Source organism: Geotrypetes seraphini, chromosome 8 (assembly GCF_902459505.1).
Source record: "Geotrypetes seraphini chromosome 8, aGeoSer1.1, whole genome shotgun sequence".
NCBI lineage: Eukaryota > Metazoa > Chordata > Amphibia > Gymnophiona > Dermophiidae > Geotrypetes > Geotrypetes seraphini.
The window spans coordinates 189130915-189155960 of NC_047091.1; the positions used below are offsets into that span (position 1 = coordinate 189130915).

The window sequence follows — 25046 nt, forward strand, 5'->3', positions numbered from 1 at the left end:
CAGCTTTTGACTTTAAATGACACTCTTTCAATAGGCAGTTTCTTTCATCTACTGTTGTATGCTGTATTACTGCTTTCAACAATGCCATCTATTCTGACTTTAATTACACTTATTAATAATTTGCCTCCACTTACAACTCCAGGATTGAGTTTAATTCGTATGACTCCCTATACATATAATATATGATGTAACCTATCTACTAGCTCTCAATTCTGCTCCTGGAAATTATTCCAGAGCCTTTGAACTCATCACCAATCTCATACCATGCTCACTCTCATACTAGCTCTATTTCAAGGTCTCACTATCTGTTATGCCAGATATACCTTTTAATAACCATGTTTATATATGCTTTAATTTCAGATGTTAAACTTTGGCTTTATGTAATCACTACTACTATACACCTGTTTGTTGCTATTATGTTTTGCATACTGCTTTCCTACTCATTTTCCTCTTGAATTCAGATGTACCTGCAGTCTCTCCTATAATATAAAATGCATACTTTGCATTGGTAGCTTTCCTGCCTAATTCTTCTTTGCTATATTTGCAATGTTATATGAAGTTTTTACCTACATGTTTTTCTTAGAGTGGCTCCAGGATGCTAGTCATTCCTGCGGACCCTCCGACTCTTGTTACTCTTGTTTGTTGTATTTGAACAGCCCTATCCTTCCTTCAGGCAATATTAATTACATGCTCATGTTGGTATATATGGTACACGATTAAGGTATCTTCTGCTATTATTTTATCCTTCTCATGTCACTGAATGTCTAAGGATTTAATAACCCAATCAAACAAAAGAAAATACTTGACTATGTTTCCAAATTAAACCCCGATATTGTTCTATTTCAAGAGACACATCTTTCAGCCACTGAAGCCTGTAAAATTACAACTCCATGGGCCCTGCCACCTCTATTCTCTCCAACTCTAGGTAAACGTAATGGTGTGATAACTTTGATTAGGAAGAGGGCTGATAACCAATTACTATCACATTCTATAGACTCCCAAGGAAGATGGCTTAAAGTACAATTAGAGATCAATGGCCTCCCTATTGCAATTACCAACATTTATGGTCCGAATATGGATGAATCAGCATTTTTTGAAGAATTAGCGAAATCCTTGAATTCTGACATGGGGAAATCGAGTATAATGGGGGGGGGTTTCAATTTGATATTAGATCCTCTCCTAGATAGGAAATCAACAACTCCATTTAAGAAAACTAAATCTTGGCTGAAATTACAAGATTTAATCATTCAAGTTAGTAGATCCATGGAGATTTGCTTACCCACAAGATAAAGACTACACTTCTTTCTCTTCCCCACACTCCTCATACTCGAGAATAGGTTTCTTCCTTATTAGCAATACACTGGCTCCTCATATTGCCTCAACACAAATCAAAGAAATCGCTATCTCTGATCATGCACCTATCCTTCTCCAATTTAGCAATATGTGCAAACCTCCCCAACAGAAAACCTGGAGGTTCAATTCCACTCTACTCCAAGAGCCTGGTTTTCTCCCTTATATTACCAGACATATTGAGGAATATTTCTCTTTCAACACACCTCGAAACACAAACTGGTTTATCTTATGGGATGCCTTTAAGGCGTCAGTTTGAGGAGCTATAATTTCCTTTGCAGCGTCCCTCTCCAAGAAAAATTCCCAAGAGGCGACAAGATTAGCCACTGAACTTAAAAGACTGGAATCTCTACATCAAGCAGATCCCAACATGAAAATTCTAAAGCAAATACAATCCATAAAATTTACCTACAATTCTGTGTTATCCCGTTCCACTGTGTGCCAAATCTATATACAAAATGCAAAGTATTATTCTGAAAAAAACAAATGCGGTCACCAACTAGCTTCCTATCTAAAAGGTAAAACAGAAAAGACCACCATACCTGGGATTAGAGATCACTCTGGAAATACCCTGTTAGACCATACAGATATACTTAAGCAATTCCAACTCTTTTATAGTCACCTATACACCTCAGAACTCGACTCCACCTCAAATCCTGATAGCTTTCTTTCTAATCTGCCTCACCCTATTGTCTCCCTGGCCCAACATGAACCATTAAGCTCTGATATCTCCATCTCAGAAATACTAGACTCTATTAAAACCATGAAACAAAATAAAGCCCCCGGACAAGATGGATTAAGTACAGAATTTTAAGCAGCTTTTGCCCACATCCTTGCTCCTTATCTTCTCCAATTTTTCTCACATATGATAAGTACTGGTCAAACCACTGGCACCTTTACAGAGGCAACAACAATAGTTCTCTTAAAACCTAGCAAAGACTCCCTCTCAACATCAAGTTATAGATCATTATCACTGAGTAGAGTCGGTGCAACAGATGGCCACCAGGATGGTCTCGGGACTCAAGGATCTATCGTACGAGGAAAGGCTGAAAAATTTGCAGCTGTACTCACTCGAGGAAAGTAGGGAGAGAGGAGACATGATCGAGACGTTTAAGTATATTACCGGCCATATCGAGATGGAAGAAGAGATTCTCTGTGCCCTCAGCCACAAGAGGGCATCCGCTCAAACTCAGGGGTGGGAAATTTCATGGCGACACCAGGAAATATTTCTTCACCAAGAGAGTAGTTGATCCTTGGAACGAGCTCCCAGTGCAGGTGATCGAGGCAACAGCGTGCAAGAATTTAAGAGCAAATGGGATGCCCATGTGGGATCCCTTAGAGGGTTAAGCCAAGGGAACCCGTCACCGGAAGTGGGATCCCTAGGATAGTAGACTTGGGGGTGGGTCAGTAGAGTGGGCAGACCTGATGGGCTATGGCCCTTATCTACCGTCATCTTCTATGTTTCTATAAATAATGATGCGAAAATCTACGCAAAGTTATTGGCCTCTAGAATACAACTGGTCATGCCATCCCTTATTTCTGCTGATCAAAAGGTCATCTTCCTAGTGACAATTCCCTGGTATTAATCAATGTAATTTCTCAAGAATCTCTCTCCTGTACCCCCATAGTGGCCATTGCTCTAGACACAGAGAAAGCGTTTGACCGCATAGAGTGGCCTTACTTATTTTCTGTACTTCGTTGGTTCTCTTTCCCAACTGCTTTCATAGATATGGTTAAAATTTTATACTCCAATCCCACTACAAAAGTTTTAGTTAATGGCTTACTTTCAGACCCATTTCACCTGAAACGTGGCACTAGGCAGGGATGTCCACTCTCCCCTTTACTTTTCAACCTAGCTGTAGAACCTCTCCTTATACAGTTTCGGTCCAACCCTTTGATAACTGGTGTGAAATTTGGTTCCCTAGAAATTAAACTGTCAGCATATGCTGACGACGTGTTACTATATTCCTCCCCTAGTTCCATCCCACTTATTCTACAAGATATAATTAAATTCTCTAAAGCCTCGGGATACAAACTAAACGTCTTTTAAAATGGAAGCCCTCCCATTAAATTGCCCAGATGCTATTCACATTATTAAAACTCATGGCCTTCATTGCTCCACCTCCCAAATAAAATACCTAGTGATACAAGTTGCTGCTACTGTGGATGAAATGCAGAAACATAATTCTGACCTACTTTTAGAACTAACTAGTAAGCTTGCTTCCAAATGGTCGCCACTGAAATTATTGTGGTGAGGGAGAGTAGAGACAGTTCGTATGATGATTACCCCAGTAATCAACTATATTCTGGGTAAGCTCCCTTTCTACCTTTTCAAAACTACATACACCAAATTAGAATCTATCTTAACAAAATTTATATGGAACAATAAAACCCGAGAATCGGTCTCAAGAAACTTAAAAGATCAAAAATAGAAGGTGGAGTGAACTTCCGCTGTTTCAAAACATATCACATTGCCTTCCTTCTACGGCAGGGCCTCTCGCTGGCTAGTGCCGCCATCATTTGATGATGTAGGCCCTACCTGGCTCAACATAGAACAAACTCTTTTAACCAATGCTTCGCTATCGCTTTTACCATTTCTAGATAAAAATTCTGAATCTGCTACCCATTTACATCTCCGTGATACCTCACATGCTATTCGCTACATGGACAACAAATTAGATACTCACTACTCTTACACCTATTTGGCTTCACTCAGTTCCTAATACAGGGTTGATCCATTAATTGGCCTCTTTGGAAAAAAGCAAATATTTGGACTCTCAAACACATTGATAAGGGGTCTTGAATTCCCTTCTCCACTCAGTACAAGATACCAATGACTCAATATTTTTCCTGGCTCCAACTGAAGCACTGCATAACAGAATACTCTAAAAACCATGTGGTCTTCCATTTTAGACCTCAGTGTGAAACACATTAAGAAGGATGACAAAGCTGCTAAATGGTATCAAATCCTACACTCAGTATCCTTGGAACCTGGTACACTTGGAGTCCAAGACATTTGGTGTAAAGAAATAGGGATCAATTTTGATAAAAGAACAATGGCATATCATATGGCTCCACACTTTCAAACTTAGCCACTCCTCAGCTATTACTCAATTTTGCTACTTCCTATTACATAGGGCATTCTAGACACCATATAAACTCTCTAAATTGCCCCATGTGGAGCATAACAGATGTTGGTCCTGCAACCTAGATGTTGGGACTTTAGACCACATGCTTTTTCACTGCCCTATAATAAATAAATATTGGTCCCTAATCTGGAAATTTCTATCTCAAATTCTGAATATCAATGAACCTATCTCCTTAGCGAAAATTCTCTTTGGAGAATTTGCTTTGACCTCAAGTCTGACTGAGAATCAAACAAAATTATATCAATCCCTAATTATGATCACAATCAAATCCATCCTAAATGGCTGGAAACACCCTTACAAACTATCTTATGCAACATGGTGAAATACTGTCTGTACTACAGAACAATACGAAGGAATCACAGCAAAACAAAATGCACAGCTTTCACAAATTTATGCAAATATGGGAAGCACTAATTAATTTCTCACTGTAAATCCCAACTGACCTCTCCATTATCTCAACTATTTCCCCCCCCCCACCCCGACTAATTTTGCACTTAATACGCTTTGCCTTATCTTGGATATAGGATCTACTTGATTGTTACTAGTTTTGAACATTTGATATACAAGTATCCTATATAATACTTTGTTCCAGTGAAATATGTATATATCTCTACTATAGATGTATGATACTGCTATTGGGTCATATTTATCTCTATGCCTTATGTACCTATGTACTCATCTTTCCCTGTTTCAAGTAGTCATATCTATCTATATTTGTTATGTATATTTTCCATTATTGTTTTCTATTAAAACGAATAAAAATATTGAGAAAAAAAAAAGAGTGAGGTTTAAGTGAACACTAACTTTTCAATAAAAGTTTAACTCAGAAATTAGAGCACGGAGCTAACCATTTGTCACACTGGGCTTAGTATTTTAATGATATGAGCTCACATAGTTTGCTGCATTATTTTGCAGATTATAGTACAGATCACTAGCAGCCATTAGTGACCCTCTGAAGAAGCCGATGCAGCCGGCAAAACGGGTCCCATCAGGCGAAGGCTGCCTACCACATATAAGATATATGTGGGCTGTTAAATATAAGTTAAAAAAATTAAAACATTTAAAACTTTTAAAAAAAGTGGATAGATATAGAGAGAGGTTTTTTGGGACCTATGATAGAAACATGGAACCTGTAAACATTTGATTCTATTTTGCTACTAAGGTTTCTGAGATCCTTTTCCTCTCATTAAGCAGATAATGTGGATCAGTGGAATGTAAAGCACAGTTACTTACCATAACATGTGTTATCCAGGGACAGCAGGCAGATATTCTCACAAGTGGGTGATGTCATCCAAAGAGCCCCGGTACAGACACTTTAAAAGTGCACTGCCAGATTGTAGACAATAATGTGAGGTGAATGTATGAACCAAGGACCAAGCAGCAGCTTTGTAGATTTCATCAATAGGAGTAGATCGAAGAAAAGCTACTGATGCTGCCATAGCTCAAACTTTATGGGCTGTTACCCGACTCGCCAATTGCAGCCCAGCCTGAGCATAACAGAACTATATGCAGGAAGCCAACCAGTTGGAAATCGTTCTCTTGGAAATAGGATGCCCCAACTTGTTAGGATCAAAGGAGACAAAAAGTTGAGGATGTTCTATGCGGCTTTATTCTGTTAAGATAATAGGCCAAAGCTCGCATGAATCCAGAGTGTAAAGAGCCGTTTTTTCTGGATGAGAATGAGGCTTGGGAAAAAAAACTGAAAGCACAATCGATTGATTGAGATGAAATTCAGTGACAACTTTTGATAAGAACTTTGGATGCATGTGAAGCACAACTTTGTCATGGTGGAACATTGTAAAAAGTGGGTCTGCCATTAGCGCTTGAAGCTCGCTCACTCTTCTGGCAGAAATGAGAAAAAACACTTTCCAAGTAAGATACTCGAGATGAGCTGTAGGCATTGGTTCAGATGGAGGCTTCATCAACTTAGCAAGAATCATATTGAGGTCCCAAACCACTGGAGGGGGTTTGAGAGGTGATTTCACATTAAAAAGTCCTTTCATGAATCTGGAGATCAGAGGATGAGCAGTAAGAGATTTACCATCCACTGGTTGATGAAAGGCAGTGATAGCACTGAGATGGACTCTAATAGATATAGACTTGAGACCAAAGTCAGATAAATGAAGAAGATAATCCAAAATTATTGCAACAGAGATGGGTTTCCTATCCTGGTGATGAAGGAGACACCAGGAAGAAAAATGTGTCCACTTTTGCTGGTAACACTGCTGAGTGGCTGGTTTTCTAGAAACTTCCAAAATGAGTCTGACAGGCTGAGAAAGATGAAGATCAGTTTGATTCTGCCCGAGAGATACCAAGCTGTCAGGTGTAAAGACTGAAGGTTGAGATGTAGAAGCAAACTTTGACTCTGCATAAGAAGAGATGGAAAAATTGGCAGAGGTATTGGTTCCTTTATACTGAGTTGAAGTAGAAAGGAGAACCAAGGCTGCCTGAGTCACAGAGGAGCTATGAGTATCATGATGGCCAACTCCTGCATGGCTTTGACAAGTATCTTGAGAATGAGAGGAATGGGTGGAAATGCATAGAGGAACTCGTGCATCCAATCCAAAAGAAAAGCATCTGCCTCCAGACGATGAGGAGAGTACAGTTTGGAGCAACTTGTTGTTGTGGGGAGACACAAACAAATCCACTTGAGAAGTCCCCCATTGAGAAAATTGGTATGGAGAGCTGCAGAGTTGAACATCCATTCGTGAGGTTGAAGAATTCTGAGTTTGTCTGCCAAGAAATTCTGTAAACAGTTTTGAGAAAGATGTTGTGAGCAATCGCCCAAAGCCAGATCTTCTGAATCTCCTGACAGAGAAGGAGAGAACCTCCTTGGTTGTTTATATAATACATGACTACATGATTGCCCGAGCAAAGCAGGAGGACATGGTTAACTATTAAATGCTGAAAAGCTTTGTGGGCATAATAAATTGCTCTGAGTTCCAGGAGATTGATGTGAAACTATTGTTCTCTGGATGACCAATGACCCTGAGTTTGAAGGTCATCTAGATGAGCCCCCCAAGCATAAGTGGACACATCATAGTCAGAACTTTCTGATGAGGAGGCATGTGAAACAGAAGATCTCTGGGCAGATTGGAAGAATTCATCCACCACTGAAACGACCGTTGAAGAGATGAGGTGACAGAAATGTGCTGTGAGAGGGGGGTCAGTTACTTGAGACCACTGTGAAGTTAGAGACCATTGAGGCATCCTGAGATGAAGCCTTGCAAAAGGAATCACATGGACTGTGGAGGCCATGTAGCCTAAAAGAACCATTATTAGGCTGGTGTTCTGAGTTAACATCCATATCTGAAACCCTGAGCCATGCCAATCTTCTCATGGCCACAGACAAAGAAAAGGCCCTGGAAGTGAATTCGAAAACATCATAAGACTCAGAATAATACAGAATATAGCAGTCTGTTTGATTTTTGGCCTTAAAAATTATGATCATGTACCCCTTATTATCTAAAGCTTCACTGGTTGCCATTCGAGGCTAGAGTTTTGTTTAAATTTGGCTGTATCTGTTTTAAAGTTTTATTTGGATTGACTCCAGCCTCCCTCTCTTCCCACTTTGAATTTTATAATTCAAACAATACACGAAAAACCTGTTAGTTTATGTTCCTATCAGCAAAAGCATGTCGCAGCAAGAGATTCTTAGGAAAAACTTTTGTATTTCAGGCTAGTGCAATGAATTCATGTTGGAATGCTCTTATTCCCCAAGCTCAGTCTTTATTATCTATTTAGAAAAATTCTGAAAACTTACCTGTTTGATAAATATGTGACTTAATTGAAATTTGTATTTTCTGAGAAACATTTGATGCTCATGTATGTAATTCACTGTACAGCATCTTCTTGTTGTGAACTGCCTTGAACTGATGGTTTGGCAGTATATAGAATAAAAAATTATTATTATTATAAGCTGAGCGAACAATATACCTCCTCAACTGAGTGACAGTGCTAACAAGGCGTTGAAAATCTTTCAGTTTATGAGAAGAAAGATATTTTTGAAATCCAGGAAATTGCTTCACAAGATATTTCAAATAGCAAGAAAAATTGAAATTGTAATTGAGGACTCAATTGGCTAACATAGAATTTCGGTAGAGCTGTCGACCAAATCTGGCCATAGTCCGTCCCTTCCGACCTTGGGGGACTGAAGCATAGACCTTGGATGGAGTGGATTTCTTTGAAGTGGACTCTAAAACCAAGAATTGATGAAGCAATTGAGGTTTGTCAAACCTTGGAACTGAAATAATCTTAAAGAGAGAATTCAATTTCCTGGGAGCAACAAGAACAGAGAAAGGAGACTCCCAATTTTTGTTGAGGGTTTCTCTCAAGATTCCATGTAAAGGAAATTTTAGTAGCTCCTTAGGAGGCTGCTCATAGTCCAAAGTTTCCAAAAATTCAGCTCTGTATTTGGAATCTGCCTCCAGCTTCACAAAGAGATCCTTTCCCAACTGTAGAAGAAGAAGCTCTAACTGGAGAGTGCTTAGGAGACTTCAATTCAGGAGAGTCATCTGCTTCAGTAGCTGAAGGAGAAAGATCCAGATTTGAGTCATCCTGTATGTCAAAATCAACAAGGACAGAACGAGAATTATGCTTGGACCAGTGCCGGTCAAGTGTCGAGGATTCATTAGAATGTTTATGTTTACGAGAAACAAGCTTGGATTTGGAGGAACTCCTGCTAGATTGTCTCGAAGAAGAAGAATGATGCTTCGAGGAGATGGAACGGTGTCTGGAGGAACAATGCTTCAATGCAGGACTAGATGGACCTGAGCGGTGTCAAGATCCATGGCACTGCATCGATGGAGCATCGACGGTACCAGAAGACCTTGCAATGTTAGGCTCAGGCTGGGCTGGTACCAGAGAAGTTGGTGTCGGGGGTCAAAAGATTGAATTTATCCCCAAACTCCTCACGAAACACAGCACTGAGCTTCTGTTGAAAAGAAAGCACTGGTACCTTTGGCTTAGTCGCCAGTACCAATGGTGCTGCGACTCGTTCCAGAGAGGATGACTCAGATGATGATGAACCTCTCGATGTTGGAACAAGTCACATAAGGGGTTTCCGCTTAGTTGGCATGAATAGACTCTCTGCCTTAGTGACCTGCGACCCCATCTAGGAAGCTGTAGGCTTTTTAGCTGGCTTACCAGATGGAGCGATGACCTGCGACACCAGGGTCAATGTTGCAATGGGCAGTGTTGATGTCTTCATCATCGCGGCTTTCAATGTAGATGATGTCGATGACAAATCTCCCTCCATGCCGACACCGAACAACTTTTCATGCTGTAAAATGCAGCTTTGAATGGTGTACTTTTGTAGAGTTGAACAACGTGTGCAGGATTGAACCCAGTGCTCTGGACCCAGACACTGTAAACACCAGTTGTGAGAGTCTGTCATTGAAATACTTCGAGAACACCGGTTGTACTTTTTAAAACCCGTCACCGGGCATGACATCAATGGAAGTTTGCCTCAGCCAAATTAAACTCGATGGCTGAAGCATGACAAAGGACCCGCCAATCAAAATGCCGGACGGCTGACAAAGTGAATTTGGACTCTCGAAACATTTTTTTTTTTTTTTACTGAGAGAGAAATTGACTAAATAATAAAAAGAATAAAATAACGCATGAGTGGGAAGGCAAGGCAAAACGAAGAACGTTTGAACAACATGACTTCTAGTTCCGCGGAAAAAAAAAAACTGAGGAGCTGCACACCTACATTGGGCGGGAAGGTACTCGTGCATACGCGGTGTGGTGCGGACTACTGCAATGCACTTTTAAAGTGTCTGTGGATGACATCACCCACATGTGAGAATATGCTGCCTGCTTGTCCTGGAATAAAGGGATGTCTGAGGTTTCAATCCACCACCTCAGGGTGCAGAGGCTGTAGCTCTAACTACTACACACACTCTATTTAATTTCTCACCTCTAAGACCTCTTTGCGCATATCCACAATACGGAGCCAGTCTGTGAGCTGGGGGAACCCTTCTAGCTCAGTGCTCCGTTCCTGCAGGGCCACCTTCTCTTTGCAGGACAGCTGACGGTTGAAGTATCTCACCAGTTTGCTCTGAAATAAAGGAGATGTACAAGAATGAGACCCTTTATTCCAATGTGGCTAAACACTGGAGAATATTTGGAATCTGCATTATGAATATTGTACCTTATTGTGAAGTATAATGCAACTAAGTATCCACAAAATTTGTTTCATTTTTAATCAAGTTCCTTCTTCTCCCAAGAATTTCATTTTAATAAAACAGTTGGAAAACTTGGGGGCAGACATTTTGAGATAACTCTTATCATCCTTTTCGTGTGTAAAACAATGTTTTGTGCTGAGAAATGGGTGCTTATAAAATTGCTCGGAGCAGAGACACACAAAAGTAAGAGATACCATTTCTGGGACTGGTCAGAAGTTGGGTGGAGCAGGGAGGGGATTACAAGATATGAGTTATGGTATAAAATACACTTAGGCAGAAGTTATGACTGCTTCAGGCAGGTATAAGAGCACATACCTCCTTTCCAGTGGGGTCATTTTATAAAGCCAAATAAATAAATAAAGGCATATGGGCCCATATGTTGTCCTTATCAAGCAATTTATGCTAGGGCACTAAACTTATTTAAATCTCCAAGAAAGAGGCAATGATATATCACAAACCCTATATATGTTAGTCAATAAACCACATGGTTATACTTAGCTTCTGGTCTTAATTCAAGAAGGGGGAGCGTAATGGTCTGTTCAGAATGGAGTGTTAACTGTGAGGGAGTGATAGCCTTGAGAAAACCGCTGGTAACACATGGGTGAAACATGTCGTTAATCTCCCCCTTCTTGAATTAAGACCAGATGTTAGTATAACCATTTAAGGCTGATATAATAATGTATAAATATTAAAGATAAAAAGCAAAATGAAAACGGAAAGAAAAAAATTTATAAAGATAAAAACCAAAAAAAGAACGAATGATCCGATGACGATTTGAGGCATAAAGCCGCCCACTATGAGTGATTACTGAGTGGGAAGGTGGCCTTGCTGAGGATTGAGTTGAAGCTGTTCTTTAAAATAAGATACGAATGAGGTGTGAAGATATGTGGTTTATTGACTTACATATATAGGGTTTGTCCTTATCAAGCAGGCACAACATATGAATCTCTGTGACTTCACAGCTCATGGGCCTGTTAAAAATAACCTCTACATGGGGAATATCACACGGACCAATAGGAAATTGCAGAAAATATATAATTATTTGTATATCTGGTCATTCAGTCAAGAAAGCATATTATACCATATACACTCAACTAAAAGTCAATCTCAGAACATAAGAATAGCCTTACTGAGTCAGAATGATGGTTCATCATGTCAAGTAGCCCACATACATACTTTTCCCTCTTTCACTTACACCCTACCACACAGACCCCCTGCTCCCCTACACACACACAGATCCAGCATGCCATTGCATAGGAAGATAGAGCACAGCTAATGTCCCAATGTTCGGGACCCAGACACTGTACACACCAGAGACTGAAATGGTCCGATTACATCAAGAACACTTCTTAAAGCCATGGAGGAGAAAACAGCAAGCACAAAGTGAAAGGAATCAATGGCCTGGGGAGCTTGAGTGAAAAGGGACCCGAAAAACAATCAATGCTCCCGGGAGGAAAAAATGGGCTCGAGGTGGCCCAAAGGCCAAAAATTAAAAAAGTTGACAAAAATTAACCAACGTCAGATGAGGAGCGTGTGATGTACTGGTTAGAGCTACCACCTCAGCACCCTGCACCTGGGCAAGTCACTTAAACCCCATTACCCCAGGTACATTAGATAGTGTGAGCCAACCGGCATAGATAGGCAAAATGCTTGAGTACCTGATTTGTAACCCGTTCTGAGCTCTTTTGGGAGGATGGGCTAAGAAATGAAATAAATAAAATACTGGAACACAATAAAAATAATGAAGAAAAAAAAGGATGGGACAGCACAAAAAATTAGAAAAAATTTTAACGCACTGAAGACACAGCTTCTCAGCTCCATGGAAAATGAAGAACTGATGGTCCCACAAGCCGATTTTGGGTAGGAAGACACCAACACATGTGTGATATGGGCACTGCCTAAAGATTTAAAGTGACAGCGCACTTGGTAGTGTCTGTACTGGGTTCCATGGATGACGTCACACATCTGTGAGAATATTATTATGCCTGCTTGTCCTCTGAGAAATTCACTTTTATTTAATGAACTTCAAATCATAACAGCTAAATGGTTTACAATTATTAAAATCAATAAGGAAATGAATAAAATATAATAAAAAGGAGAAGGGTAGCCTAAGTTACAAATTCGTAAAATAAAACATAGGCGAGAAGCCTGAGTAAAGAGAGGAGTTTTATTAAGTATCTTCAATTTGGAGATTAAAAATTCAAACAAAGCCAGAAACCTACCCACATACTAGTGTCCTCAGCACAATTTGAAATGTATTTTCAGAAAACATATTTATTGAACACCTCATCAAAACTGAAATTCACCAGGCTTTAGTTTAACATTTGAGTATCCACAGAGAAACAAACAAAGAAGTCCTCTGCAACAATTGCTATGGATATTTGGCCAGTTGTACTAATTTAAGAACTAGCAATGATCTCAAAGTATTTCTCTTCCCCCCCCCCCCCCCCGATTTTGTATGAGTTGCCCAAATCTGCAAGTAAACTAATTAGTAAGCACTAACAGTTGTTGGAGTTAGCAAGTTAATTGGCAGTAAAGCAAAGTTACTCACCTATAGCAGAGGTTCTCCAAGACATATACTCTCATATTTGGGTGATGTCATCCAATGGAGCCCAAAAAGATTCTCAAAGCCTTTGGCTTCTCCCTCCAACATAAGCATACAGGACCAGCAGTATACGAAAAAAAAGATGAAAGAGTAGAGTACCTAGGAGAGGTAGGAGGCGATGTGAGAATATATGTTTTGCAGTCCATGGAGAACATCTGCTACAGGTGAATAACTTCACTTTCTCCAAGGACAAGCAGGACATGATTTTCTCACAATGAGAATCCCTAGCTATCAGGCTCACCGAAAACAACAACAACAGAGGGACAATAGGGGCCTGCAACAAGTAAGACCAGCCATGAACCAATTAACCTAGAACCTATATATAATGCTGTGAGGATGCAGCCTGGAGTGTAATAAAAATTGGATTCTAGACTCCAAACAAATTCTGCAAAACAGTCTAATTGAACCGTCACGTTGAGAATCCTGTTCCAGACAGCAGAGATGTGAATGAATATGTCACCTGAAGACCATGCTGCAGCCTAGCAAGTCTCTTCAATGGAGGCAAATCTCAAGTGGACGGCCAATGCAGCTATGGCTCTGACATTGTGAGCTGTGACAAGATCCTCCAGAAACAGCCCAGCCTAGGCATAAGTGAAAGAGATGCAATCTGCTATCCAACTGAATAAACTGTGTTTATTGATGGCTGCCCCCAGCCTTTTTAGACTAGTGCTGCCCAATTCAGGGAAAAAATTTTGATTCGATTTACCTATTGAATTGATTTTTCTATTCGATTCACTTTTCCTGCCCAATTGGGCATTTTTTTAAAACGGCCTAGTGGGTTTATTTTTGTAGCCTCTTTGCCCACCCACCCCCCTTTGCTCTTTCCAACCCCACACCGGTGCTGTGGTGTAAACAACACAAAAGTGACTTTTCCTCTCTCTGTTAGGTCCTAGCTCACGCTCGCTAAAGCAAAGTTACTTACCATAACAGGTGTTATCCAGGGACAGCAGGCAGATATTCTCAGAAAACTGGAAAGAGTATGGCAAAAAACAGACAAAGCGGAAGATAAAATTAAATAGAAACAAAAAATGAAAAATTACAAGAATCGTATCAAAGAAAAGCGTTATAACTGTTATGCACAGAAAATAGGAACAACCAATACAAACAGTAGAGAACTATTCAAACTAGTAAGCAAAATAACAGACACCACACAGATACTACAGAACCATCATGATCAAATCCCAGAGGTCTCCACCCTAGCCAACCACTTTAGGAAAAAAATCACCGACCTCAGAGCCTCAATATCCCCTCCTCCACCCAATCTTGAATTCAACCTCAAAACGCAGAGTAGTGAATCCAAAGGCGATATGAGCTGGAACCACTTCGAGCCCCCAGATTGGAATAACTTCCTTGCACTCTTCAACAAATACTCCAAATCAAATTGTCTACTAGATGAATGTCCGCCTAAGATCATGCAAGATGCAATACCAGAATTTAAGAGGGACCTATTTAACTGGGCAACTTACTCTCTCAAAAACGGAACCTACCTGGAAAATATGGGACACATCCTAATCACACCCATACCCAAAGACCAGAAGATCTCGCTCACACTGGCGTCCAACTACAGACCCATAGCGAGCACCCCCTTTTTCACCAAAATGCTGGAAGGGCTGGTCAACTTGGAATTAGTAAATCACTTAGATAAGTACTCTCTCCTAAATGACCACCAATCTGGATTCAGAAAAGGATTCAGCACCGAGACAGTCCTAGGCTCTCTCCTTAACCACCTATACGACCTTTTCAATCAAGGTTCCAGCGCCTTGATCCTACAGTTAGACTTCAGCAGTGCCTTCGATCTCGTGGACCACAAAACTATGCTTAGGTGCCTCGACGAAATGGGAATATCAGGAAGAGTGTGGACCTGGTTCCAAGGTTTCCTAACCAAACGATCTTATCAAGTGGTCCATGAAGGAAATTACTCTGAACCCTGGAAAAGCCCCTCGGGAGTCCCACAAGGATCCCCCCTATCTCCCACCTTGTTCAATATATACATCTCTTCTCTAGGCCACCTTTTACAAAAGCTTAACCTAACTTATTATATATACGTAGATGACATCTCCATACTAATACCAATAACAAATGTGACCTCAACCAACTCAAAACATATCTCCTCCATCATGCTCGAAATAGAAAAATGGACTTTAAACTTCAAACTGAAATTAAACTCAGAAAAGACAAAGATTTTCCTTGCTAGCCCAAACGAGAAAATCTCCGCAACTACAATATATGTAAACGGCCATGATCACCCAATACTAAAAACCATAAAAATACTGGGAGTCACCCTGGATACCCACCTGACCCTGACCGAGCACATAAACTCAGTGACTAAAAAATGCTTCTTCATCCTTTGGAAACTGAAAACCATAAAAAAATACTTCGACCCGCTATCCTTCAGAATATTGGTACAATCATTGATTTTATCCACCCTGGACTACTGTAACATTGTCTACTTGGGAATATCTAAAAAAAATGTGAGAAAACTGAGAATAGTTCAAAATACGGCCATCCGTCTAATATTCGGACTAAAGAAGAGCGATCATGTTAGTCCATTCTACAAACTCCTTCATTGGTTACCAATTGAAGCACGAATTCTATTCAAATTCTCCTGCCTCTGCTATAAACTAATCTGGGGACTGGCCCCCAGCTACCTACTACCTCACTTCGAATTCCACTCCTCTATTAGGCCTACCAGAAACCGTAACCTCTTTACATACCCAAATATCATAGGCTGTAGATATCGCACCTTCTTTGATAGAACATTCAAATTCCAAGCAGGTAGACTGCAAACTTGGACAGGCTACTTCACTGATGCCGCCAGAGAATCATATAGTATCTTTAGGAAAGAACTAAAAACCACCTTGTTTAAGAGATTTATAACCTAACCAGACTTCTCCCCTAAAATCGGAGCCTCCCCCCATCCCAAGGAGTCCGTCTACCCTCTTCTGCCAAAATTTTTATCTTTAATTGTTACCAGTTTTTCCCACTGGTGCCCGTCCTTCGTTCAAATGTACCAAGTTAACAACTTACTTCTCATCAACATCTTATGTTATCTTTTTCACCTTCGCAGTCTTGCACCTTTGTAACTCAAAGCGCAATCTCCTTTCTCTTCTCCTACTTATGCTCTGAATATCGTTGACTGTATAATGCTACTCATTGTGAAACCGCGTAATACACAGACCCTGTAACACTATCACTAGATGTTCAATTCTATAGGGACCTGGGGAGAGGAAGAAGCGATATGGATTGCTCTGAAAAGAGAAGATGGAACTTCTATCTACGTGGGTGTAGTCTACAGACCTCCGACTCAATCGCAGCAAATTGATAAGGATCTGATTGTGGATATCCAAAAGTTTGGAAGGAAAGAGGAGGTTCTGCTGTTGGGAGATTTCAACCTGCCGGATGCGGACTGGAATGTTCCGTCTGCGGAATCGGAAAGAAGTAGGGAGATTGTGGATGCCTTTCAAGAGGCTCTGCTCAGACAAATGGTGATGGAACCCACAAGGGAAAAAGCGATATTGGATCTGGTCCTCACAAATGGAGAGAGTATCTCTAATGTTCAAGTGGGTGCTCACCTGGGTAGTAGCGATCATCAAACGGTTTGGTTTGATATAACGGCTAAAGTGGAGAGCGGCCGCACGATACTTAAAGTCCTAGATTTCAAACGTACGGACTTTAATGCAATGGGAAAGTACCTGAAGAAAGAGCTGTTAGGATGGGAGGACATAAGAGAAGTGGAAAGACAGTGGTCTAAGCTGAAAGGAGCGATAAAAATGGCTACGGACCTTTATGTGAAGAAAATCAATAAAAACAAGAGAAAAAGGAAGCCGATATGGTTCTCCAACCTAGTGGCTGAGAAAATAAAGGCGAAAGAGTTGGCGTTCGTGAAATATAAAAAAACCCAAGAAGAGGAGAGCAGAAAGGACTACAGGGTGAAACTGAAAGAAGCCAAGAGAGAGATACGTTTGGCGAAGGCACAGGCGGAAGAACAAATGGCTAAAAATGTAAAAAAGGGAGATAAAAATTTTTTCTGATATATTAGTGAAAGGAGGAAGATAAAAAATGGAATTGCTAGGCTAAAAGATGCTGGGAACAAATATGTGGAGAGTGATGAGGAGAAAGCAAATGTGCTAAACAAATACTTCTGTTCTGTGTTCACAGAAGAAAATCCTGGAGAAGGACCGAGATTGTCTGGCAAAGTTACACGAGAAAATGGAGTAGATTCTGCGCCGTTCACGGAGGAGGGTGTTTATGAGCAACTTGAAAAACTGAAGGTGGACAAAGCGATGGGACCAGACGGGATCCATCCCAGGATACTAAGGGAGCTCAGAGAGGTTCTGGCGAGTCCTATTAAAGACTTGTTCAACAAATCTCTGGAGACGGGAGTGATTCCTGGGGATTGGAGGAGAGCGGATGTGGTCCCTATTCATAAAAGTGGTCACAGGGATGAAGCAGGAAACTACAGGCCGGTGAGCCTCACTTCAGTTGTTGGAAAAATAATGGAAGTGTTGCTAAAAGAAAGGATAGTGTACTTCCTTGAATCTAATGGGTTACAGGATCCGAGGCAACATGGCTTTACAAAAGGTAAATCATGCCAAACGAACCTGATTGAATTTTTTGATTGGGTGACCAGAGAGCTGGATCAAGGACATATGCTAGATGTAATTTACTTGGATTTCAGCAAAGCCTTTGATACAGTTCCTCATAGGAGGCTGTTGAACAATCTTGAAGGGCTGAAGTTAGGACCCAAAGTGGTGAACTGGATCAGAAACTGGCTGTCGGACAGACGCCAGAGGGTGGTGGTTAATGGAAGTCGCTCGAAGGAAGGAAAGGTGACTAGTGGAGTTCCTCAGGGTTCGGTGCTGGGGCCAATCCTGTTCAATATGTATGTGAGTGACATTGCTGAAGGGTTAGAAGGAAAAGTGTGCCTTTTTGCAGATGATACCAAGATTTGTAACAGAGTAGACACCGAAGAGGGAGTGGAAAATATGAAAAAGGATCTGCAAAAGTTAGAGGAATGGTCTAATGCCTGGCAACTAAAATTCAATGCAAAGAAATGCAGAGTAATGCATTTGGGGATTAATAATAGGAAGGAACCGTATATGCTGGGAGGAGAGAAGCTGATATGCACGGACGGGGAGAGGGACCTTGGGGTGATAGTGTCCGAAGATCTAAAGGCGAAAAAACAGTGTGACAAGGCAGTGGCTGCTGCCAGAAGGATGCTAGGCTGTATAAAGAGAGGCGTAGTCAGTAGAAGGAAGAAGGTGTTGATGCCCCTGTACAGGTCATTGGTGAGGCCCCACTTGGAGTATTGTGTTCAGTTTTGGAGACCGTATCTGGCAAAAGACGTAAGAAGACTTGAGGCGGTCCAGAGGAGGGCGACGAAAATGATAGGAGGCTTGTGCCAGAAGACGTATGAGGAGAGAATGGAAGCCCTAAATATGTATACCCTAGAGGAAAGGAGAGACAGGGGAGATATGATTCAGACGTACAAATACTTGAAGGGTATTAACGTAGAACAAAATCTTTTCCAGAGAAAGGAAAATGGTAAAACCAGAGGACATAATTTGAGGTTGAGGGGTGGTAGATTCAGGGGCAATGTTAGGAAATTCTACTTTACGGAGAGGGTAGTGGATGCCTGGAATGCGCTCCCGAGAGAGGTGGTGGAGAGTAAAACTGTGACTGAGTTCAAAGAAGCGTGGGATGAACACAGAAGATTTAGAATCAGAAAATAATATTAAAGATTGAACTAGGCCAGTTACTGGGCAGACTTGTACGGTCTGTGTCTGTGCATGGCCGTTTGGTGGAGGATGGGCAGGGGAGGGCTTCAATGGCTGGGAGGGTGTAGATGGGCTGGAGTAAGTCTTAACAGAGATTTTGGCAGTTGGAACCCAAGCACAGTACCGGGTAAAGCTTTGGATTCTTGCCCAGAAATAGCTAAGAAGAAAAAATTAAAAAAAAAAAAAAAAATTCAAATTGAATCAGGTTGGGCAGACTGGATGGACCATTCGGGTCTTTATCTGCCGTCATCTACTATGTTACTCTGTAATTCGCTGTCTGTACAGTTTCTCTTCATTGTAAACCGCCTAGAAGTCGCAAGATTGTTGGCGGTATATAAGAATAAAGTTATTATTATTATTATTATTATTATTATGTATGGGTGACATCACCGACGGAGCCCCGGTATGGACCACTTTAAAAATGCATCGCCACTTTAAGAGTTTAGAAAGTTCGCGATAGCCCGAACCGCACATGCACGAGTGCCTTCCCGCCCGATCCAGGGCGTGCGGTCCCTCATTTAAGATAAGCTAGCTAAGAAGCCAACCCAGGGAGGTTGGTGGGTTGTGAGAATATCTGCCTGCTGTCCCTGGATAACACCTGTTACGATAAGTAACTGTGTTTTATCCCAGGACAAGTAGGCAGCATATTCTCACGTATGGGTGACCTCCAAGCTAACCGAGATGGGATGGTGGGAGTGTTGGCCCAAGAAAATTAATTTTGAAATACCCGAAGTGCCCATCCCGTCTGGAGAAAGAAGCCAGACAGTAGTGAGAAGTGAAGGTATGAAATGAGGACTAGGTGGCAGCTGTACAGATTTCCTCAATGGAGTAGATCTAAGCAAAGCAATAAAAGTTGCCAGAGACTTAGGGGTGATCGTCAGTGAGAACATGAAGACTGCCAATCAAGTGGAGCAAGCTTCATCCAAGGCAAGGCAAATCATAGGTTGCATACGCAGGAGTTTCGTCAGCCGTAAGCCTGAAGTCATTATGCCATTGTATATGATCCATGGTGAGGCCCCACCTGGAATACTGTGTGCAATTCTGGAGGCCGCATTACCGTAAGGATGTGCTGAGACTGGAGTCGGTCCAGAGAATGGCCACCCGGATGGTCTTGGGACTCAAGGATCTCCCGTACGAGGAACGGCTGGATAAGTTGCAGCTGTACTCACTCGAGGAACACAGAGAGAGGGGTGACATGATCGAGACATTCAAGTATCTCACGGGCCGCATCGAGGTGGAAGAAGATATCTTCTTTTTCAAGGGTCCCGGGCCAACAAGGGGGCATCCGTGGAAAATCAGGGGCGGGAAACTGCACAGGGACACCAGGAAATTCTTTTTCACTGAAAGGGTGGTTGATCGCTGGAATAGTCTTCCACTTCAGGTTATTGAGGCCAGCAGCGTGTCTGATTTTAAGGCCAAATGGGATAGACACGTGGGATCTATTCACAGAGAAAGGTAGGGGAGGGTCATTGGGGTGGGCAGACTAGATGGGCCATGGCCCTTATCTGCCGTCTATTTATATGTTTCTATGGGCTGTGACACGACTTTCCAGTGCCAGTCCAGTATGAGTATAGCAGAACGAGATGCAGGCAGCCAGCCAGTTGGAAATCATTCGCTTGAATACAGGGTGCCCTAACTTGTTTGGATCAAAAGAACTGAAAAGTTGGGGAGAAGTTCGCTGTGGCTTTGTCCGGTCAATGTAGTAAGCCAAAGCCCGCGTACAGTCCCAAGTATACAAAGCAGTGTTTCCAGCATGAGAATGAGGATTAGGAAAAAACACAAGCAGAACAATTGACTGACTGAGATGAAAAGTGACAACTTTTGGAAAAAACTTTGGACTTGTACATACTGTATGAGAAATTCAGCAGAAGAACCTCATTCACATTATATCTTCAAAAATAAATCAAACCAGACAGAAAATAAATGAGTACAAAAAAATGGAGAAAGCAGACCTCATACACAGACAGCCGGAACTACACCGTACTCTAAGCCGTCCGTATCATCACTGGTCTGAAAAAACTCCATACATATATATCATCAGTATTTCATTCTTCATTTCATTCTTTCATATAAATCTCAAAGTTCATTTTCTGTAAATTATGTCTAAGGAATGTAGGGTTAAATCAGGCAAAATGTAGCAACAATGGCAACAGCCTGGAGGCAAAACTAGTTTCAGTTCTTATAGATAGGTCTAATAACACGTGATGTGAATAAATAAGGCAAACTTATCTTCGGACATTTCTTAGACGCTCTTGCAGTCAGCTCCTTTTTCTTTTTCAAAACTGCTGCTTCCCTTCCCGACAGAAAGTACCTCTGTTTCGTCTTGTTCCAGGGTACATCAGGGGAAATTCATTTCATCTTGCCACATCTAGATATCCAAACACGTTCGTGTAGTAAACCAACTTGACTGACACCTCAAAATGGCTGCGGAACTGAGAGATGCGCCCGGCTTCTTCAGAAGAGCTGGGCGTCATGACGCCATCACAAACGTAATGTGTGATATAACAGACACTAGCCTTCAAAGAAAAATCAGATCTTATTGGAGTTTTCCTAATCACACAATCAAAACAACAAACATAGAGGGTGGTGGACACATGGAACACCCTTCCGGAAGCCGTGATAGGAAATAGCACAGTACAGGGTTTCAAGGAAGACCTGGATAGGTTCCTGGAGGACAAAGGGATTGAGGGGTACAGATAATAGCAGTGGAAGGTTTAGAGATAAGTGTAGAGGTAGGCATAAAATTAGTCAGGGACTGCTGCTCAGGCAATATGCCTGATGGGCCGCCGCGTGAGCGGACCGCTGGGCAGGATGGACCTCTGGTCTACCCCGGCGGAGGCGACTACTTATGTACTTATAGAGAACAAACACTTAGTGGACTGTCAGTATAACTTTACATATTTTATTTACTTTTCTAGTGGAACTCTTATATTTATGTTCTTTTTAATTCTTTTTATTACTTTTACTTAACATTCAACCAAAGATCCCATCGTGACAAGAAAAGGAAACTACAGTGCCAATATAACTCACCTGACTTTAGATGTTGAAAAAAGGCAGCCAATAAGTATTGTCCTTTAATAAAACGGCTGACATTCAAAAGTTGTATTTAAACCTAAAGGGGCCAAGGTTTGGAGACAATTGATCCATTGTTGTTCTTTCTGCCATAGCAGTCTTCTAATATCTCCCCGTCGTAGGGAAGGTGTAAGTTTTCAATTATCCAGCAACGTAAATTATTGAAATGATGTTGTTGTTCTATACAATGTGTTACCATTGGAGCTGACATTTTGCGTGTGTTTAAGCAACTTTTATGTTCTGTTAATCTAATTGTCAAAGCTCTCAACGTCTGCCCTATATAAAGAAATTCACAAGGGCATTGGATAGCGTAAATGACATTCTGTGATTGACAATTAGAATTATGTCTTAATACATAACTTCGCCCATCCGTTGGATTAATAAAACTAGAGATGGTAACCATAATATTACAGTTAGAACAATGTCCACAAGACGTATGACTATTAAAGGTAGTTTCTATCAAATCTTCGAACTTCTCCTTAGAGGTATGACATAGCATATCTCCTAAATTTTTATTCCTTGATTGTGAAAAAATAAATTTCTTATCTGTAAAGCATGGTAATGTCCTCAGTAATGGCAAGTGGTTTTTTATATTTTTTAATCACTCTATGTGAAATTTGTGTTTGTTTCAGTACACAAGGAATCATCTCTTTATCGTCTTGGGTATATTCCAAGAGAGCTTCTCTAGGGTTGTTCAAAACCCGTTTTTTTGGCTTAATTGTAGAACTGGGATAATTACGTAAAATTAATCTTTTTTCCAAAACCTTGGCTTCCTGAAGAAAATTTTCTTTAGTATTACACACTTGACGGTATCTGAGAAATTGAGCAAAAGGGATACTTGTTTTTAAATGTATGGGGTGCATACTATCAAATCTCAGCAATGTATTTCTATCAGTATCTTTGTGATGAACCATAGTGGTCAATGTTTCATCTTTCCACTGAATTTGAACATCTAAAAAACTAATTTTAGTAGTGTTATAAGACATAGTGAATTTAATGGAAGTGTGACTTGCACCCCTCCCCCCCCCCAACTCAGAGGCCAGGAAGAGCATAGAGGGGAGCAGAGAGATGGACTCCCTGTATTTCCAGGAGAGCCCGGGGACCTAACAACTTTGGTGGGAAACCGAGTCCAGGAGAGGGACAACCGGGAATTGCTCTCAGCTGTTGAGACTATCCAAGTTGCTAAAGCTACCTGTATTATTGAAAAGCCCAGAGAGGTAACTCTAGATTCTATCTGGGACCTTCTGGCTGATCTGGCTACATCCGTAAAACCTCAGTTGGCTATGCTGGAAAGTAAATTGCAAAATCAAGAAACTGATGTTAAGAATTTGAGGGCTGAAATGGAGGATTCAAAGAACTCTATAGTGAATATTCAACAAGAATTAAAAGTTTCAAAACAACTTAGTGAAACATTAGTAAAAGATAATTTAAATCTACATAAAAAACTGGAATCCTTGGAAAACTTTTCACGTACTAACAACTTGCGATTGATTAATTTCCCTAGGATAGCAGTTGTGCCTCCTAGGGATAAGTGGAAACGTGCAAAGTAATGCATTTAGGCAGAAAGAACAAGGAACACGAGTATAGAATGTCAGGAGCAACTCTGGGTAAGAGCGAACAAGAAAAGGACCTGGGCGTACTGGACCCTGAAACCGTCGGCACAATGTGCGGCGGCGGCAAAGAAAGCAAATAGAATGTTAGTCATGATAAAGAAGGTAATCACGAGTAGATCAGAGGGGTTATAATGCCACTTTATAGAGCAATGGTCAGATCACACTTGGAATACTGTGTCCAACATTGGTCTCCCAACCTAAAGAAGGATATAAAACTGCTGGAGAGAGTTCGGAGACGAGCAACGAAGTTAGTAAAAGGTATGGAGAAACTGGAATACAAGGAATGACTTAAGAGACTGAGATTGTTCTCCCTTGAGAAAAGGAGACTGCGAGGGGATATGATCGAGACCTTCAAATTACTGAAAGGAATCGACAAAATAGAGCAGGAAAAAAAATTATTTACAATGTCCAATGTGACACGGACAAGAGGACATAGACTGAAGCTAAGGGGGGACAAGTCCAGGACAAATATCAGGAAGTTCTGCTTCACACAAAGAGTGGTTGACACCTAGAATGCTCTCCCGGAGGAGGTTATTATGGAATCGACCGTCCTAGGATTTAAAAGCAAACTAGATGCACATCTCCTTACGAAAGGCATAGAGGGATATGGGTGACTACTGATTGTATTTATACTTTGTTATTGCGATTTGAATTCTTGTGTGACTAAAAATTACACCAGGTGTACACCTGGCTGGGCCTCCGCATGTGCGGATTGCCGGACTTGATGGACCGAAGGTCTGATCCGGAGATGGCACCTCTTATGTTCTTATGGATATGTTAAAACGTTATATGACAGAGATTTTGGAAATCTCTGAATATATGATTCCACCATTTACCCATGTTTATTATTTGCCATCAAAAATTAAGGAACAGCAATTGCAACCACAAGATGATAATCAACCCCTCAATGTATCAGCAATGCTGGAACATTCTGACCAAGAGGCCGCCGAGGCGGCCACATTACTTATTACAGTAGCCCTTGCACCAGACAAAAACTGGTTGCTTTGGCTTTTGTTTAAGAATAAACAGAAAGATTTTCTTGGTCATAAAAATTGATGTTTCCGGATCTGGCAAGGGATACACAGAAGAGGAGACGTGAATTTCTTATGTTAAAGCCAGGGGTTATCTCTCTTGGAGGGACCTTTTTTCTTCGTCACCCATGTAAATGCATAATACATTATCGTTTGAAAAAATATGTTTGCTTTGAACCTCTTCAGCTGACAGCCTTCTTGGCTGGAACTCGAATGGATAAAGGGGAAGTTTGAGTGCAATTTCAATATTAAGGGACATCC

The 25046-nt window shown here is 41.1% G+C and overlaps 1 protein-coding gene across 1 annotated transcript in view; it reads right to left on the reverse strand.

The window, feature by feature from the left end:
* The window catches only part of KSR2 (kinase suppressor of ras 2), a 530220-nt gene that overhangs the window by 473643 nt on the left and 31531 nt on the right, over window positions 1-25046 (reverse strand). Inside the window, exon 2 of the mRNA XM_033953868.1 lies at window positions 10420-10560. Within this exon, the coding sequence (XP_033809759.1) occupies window positions 10420-10560 (141 nt within the window). The remainder of the gene's footprint in view (window positions 1-10419; window positions 10561-25046) is intronic.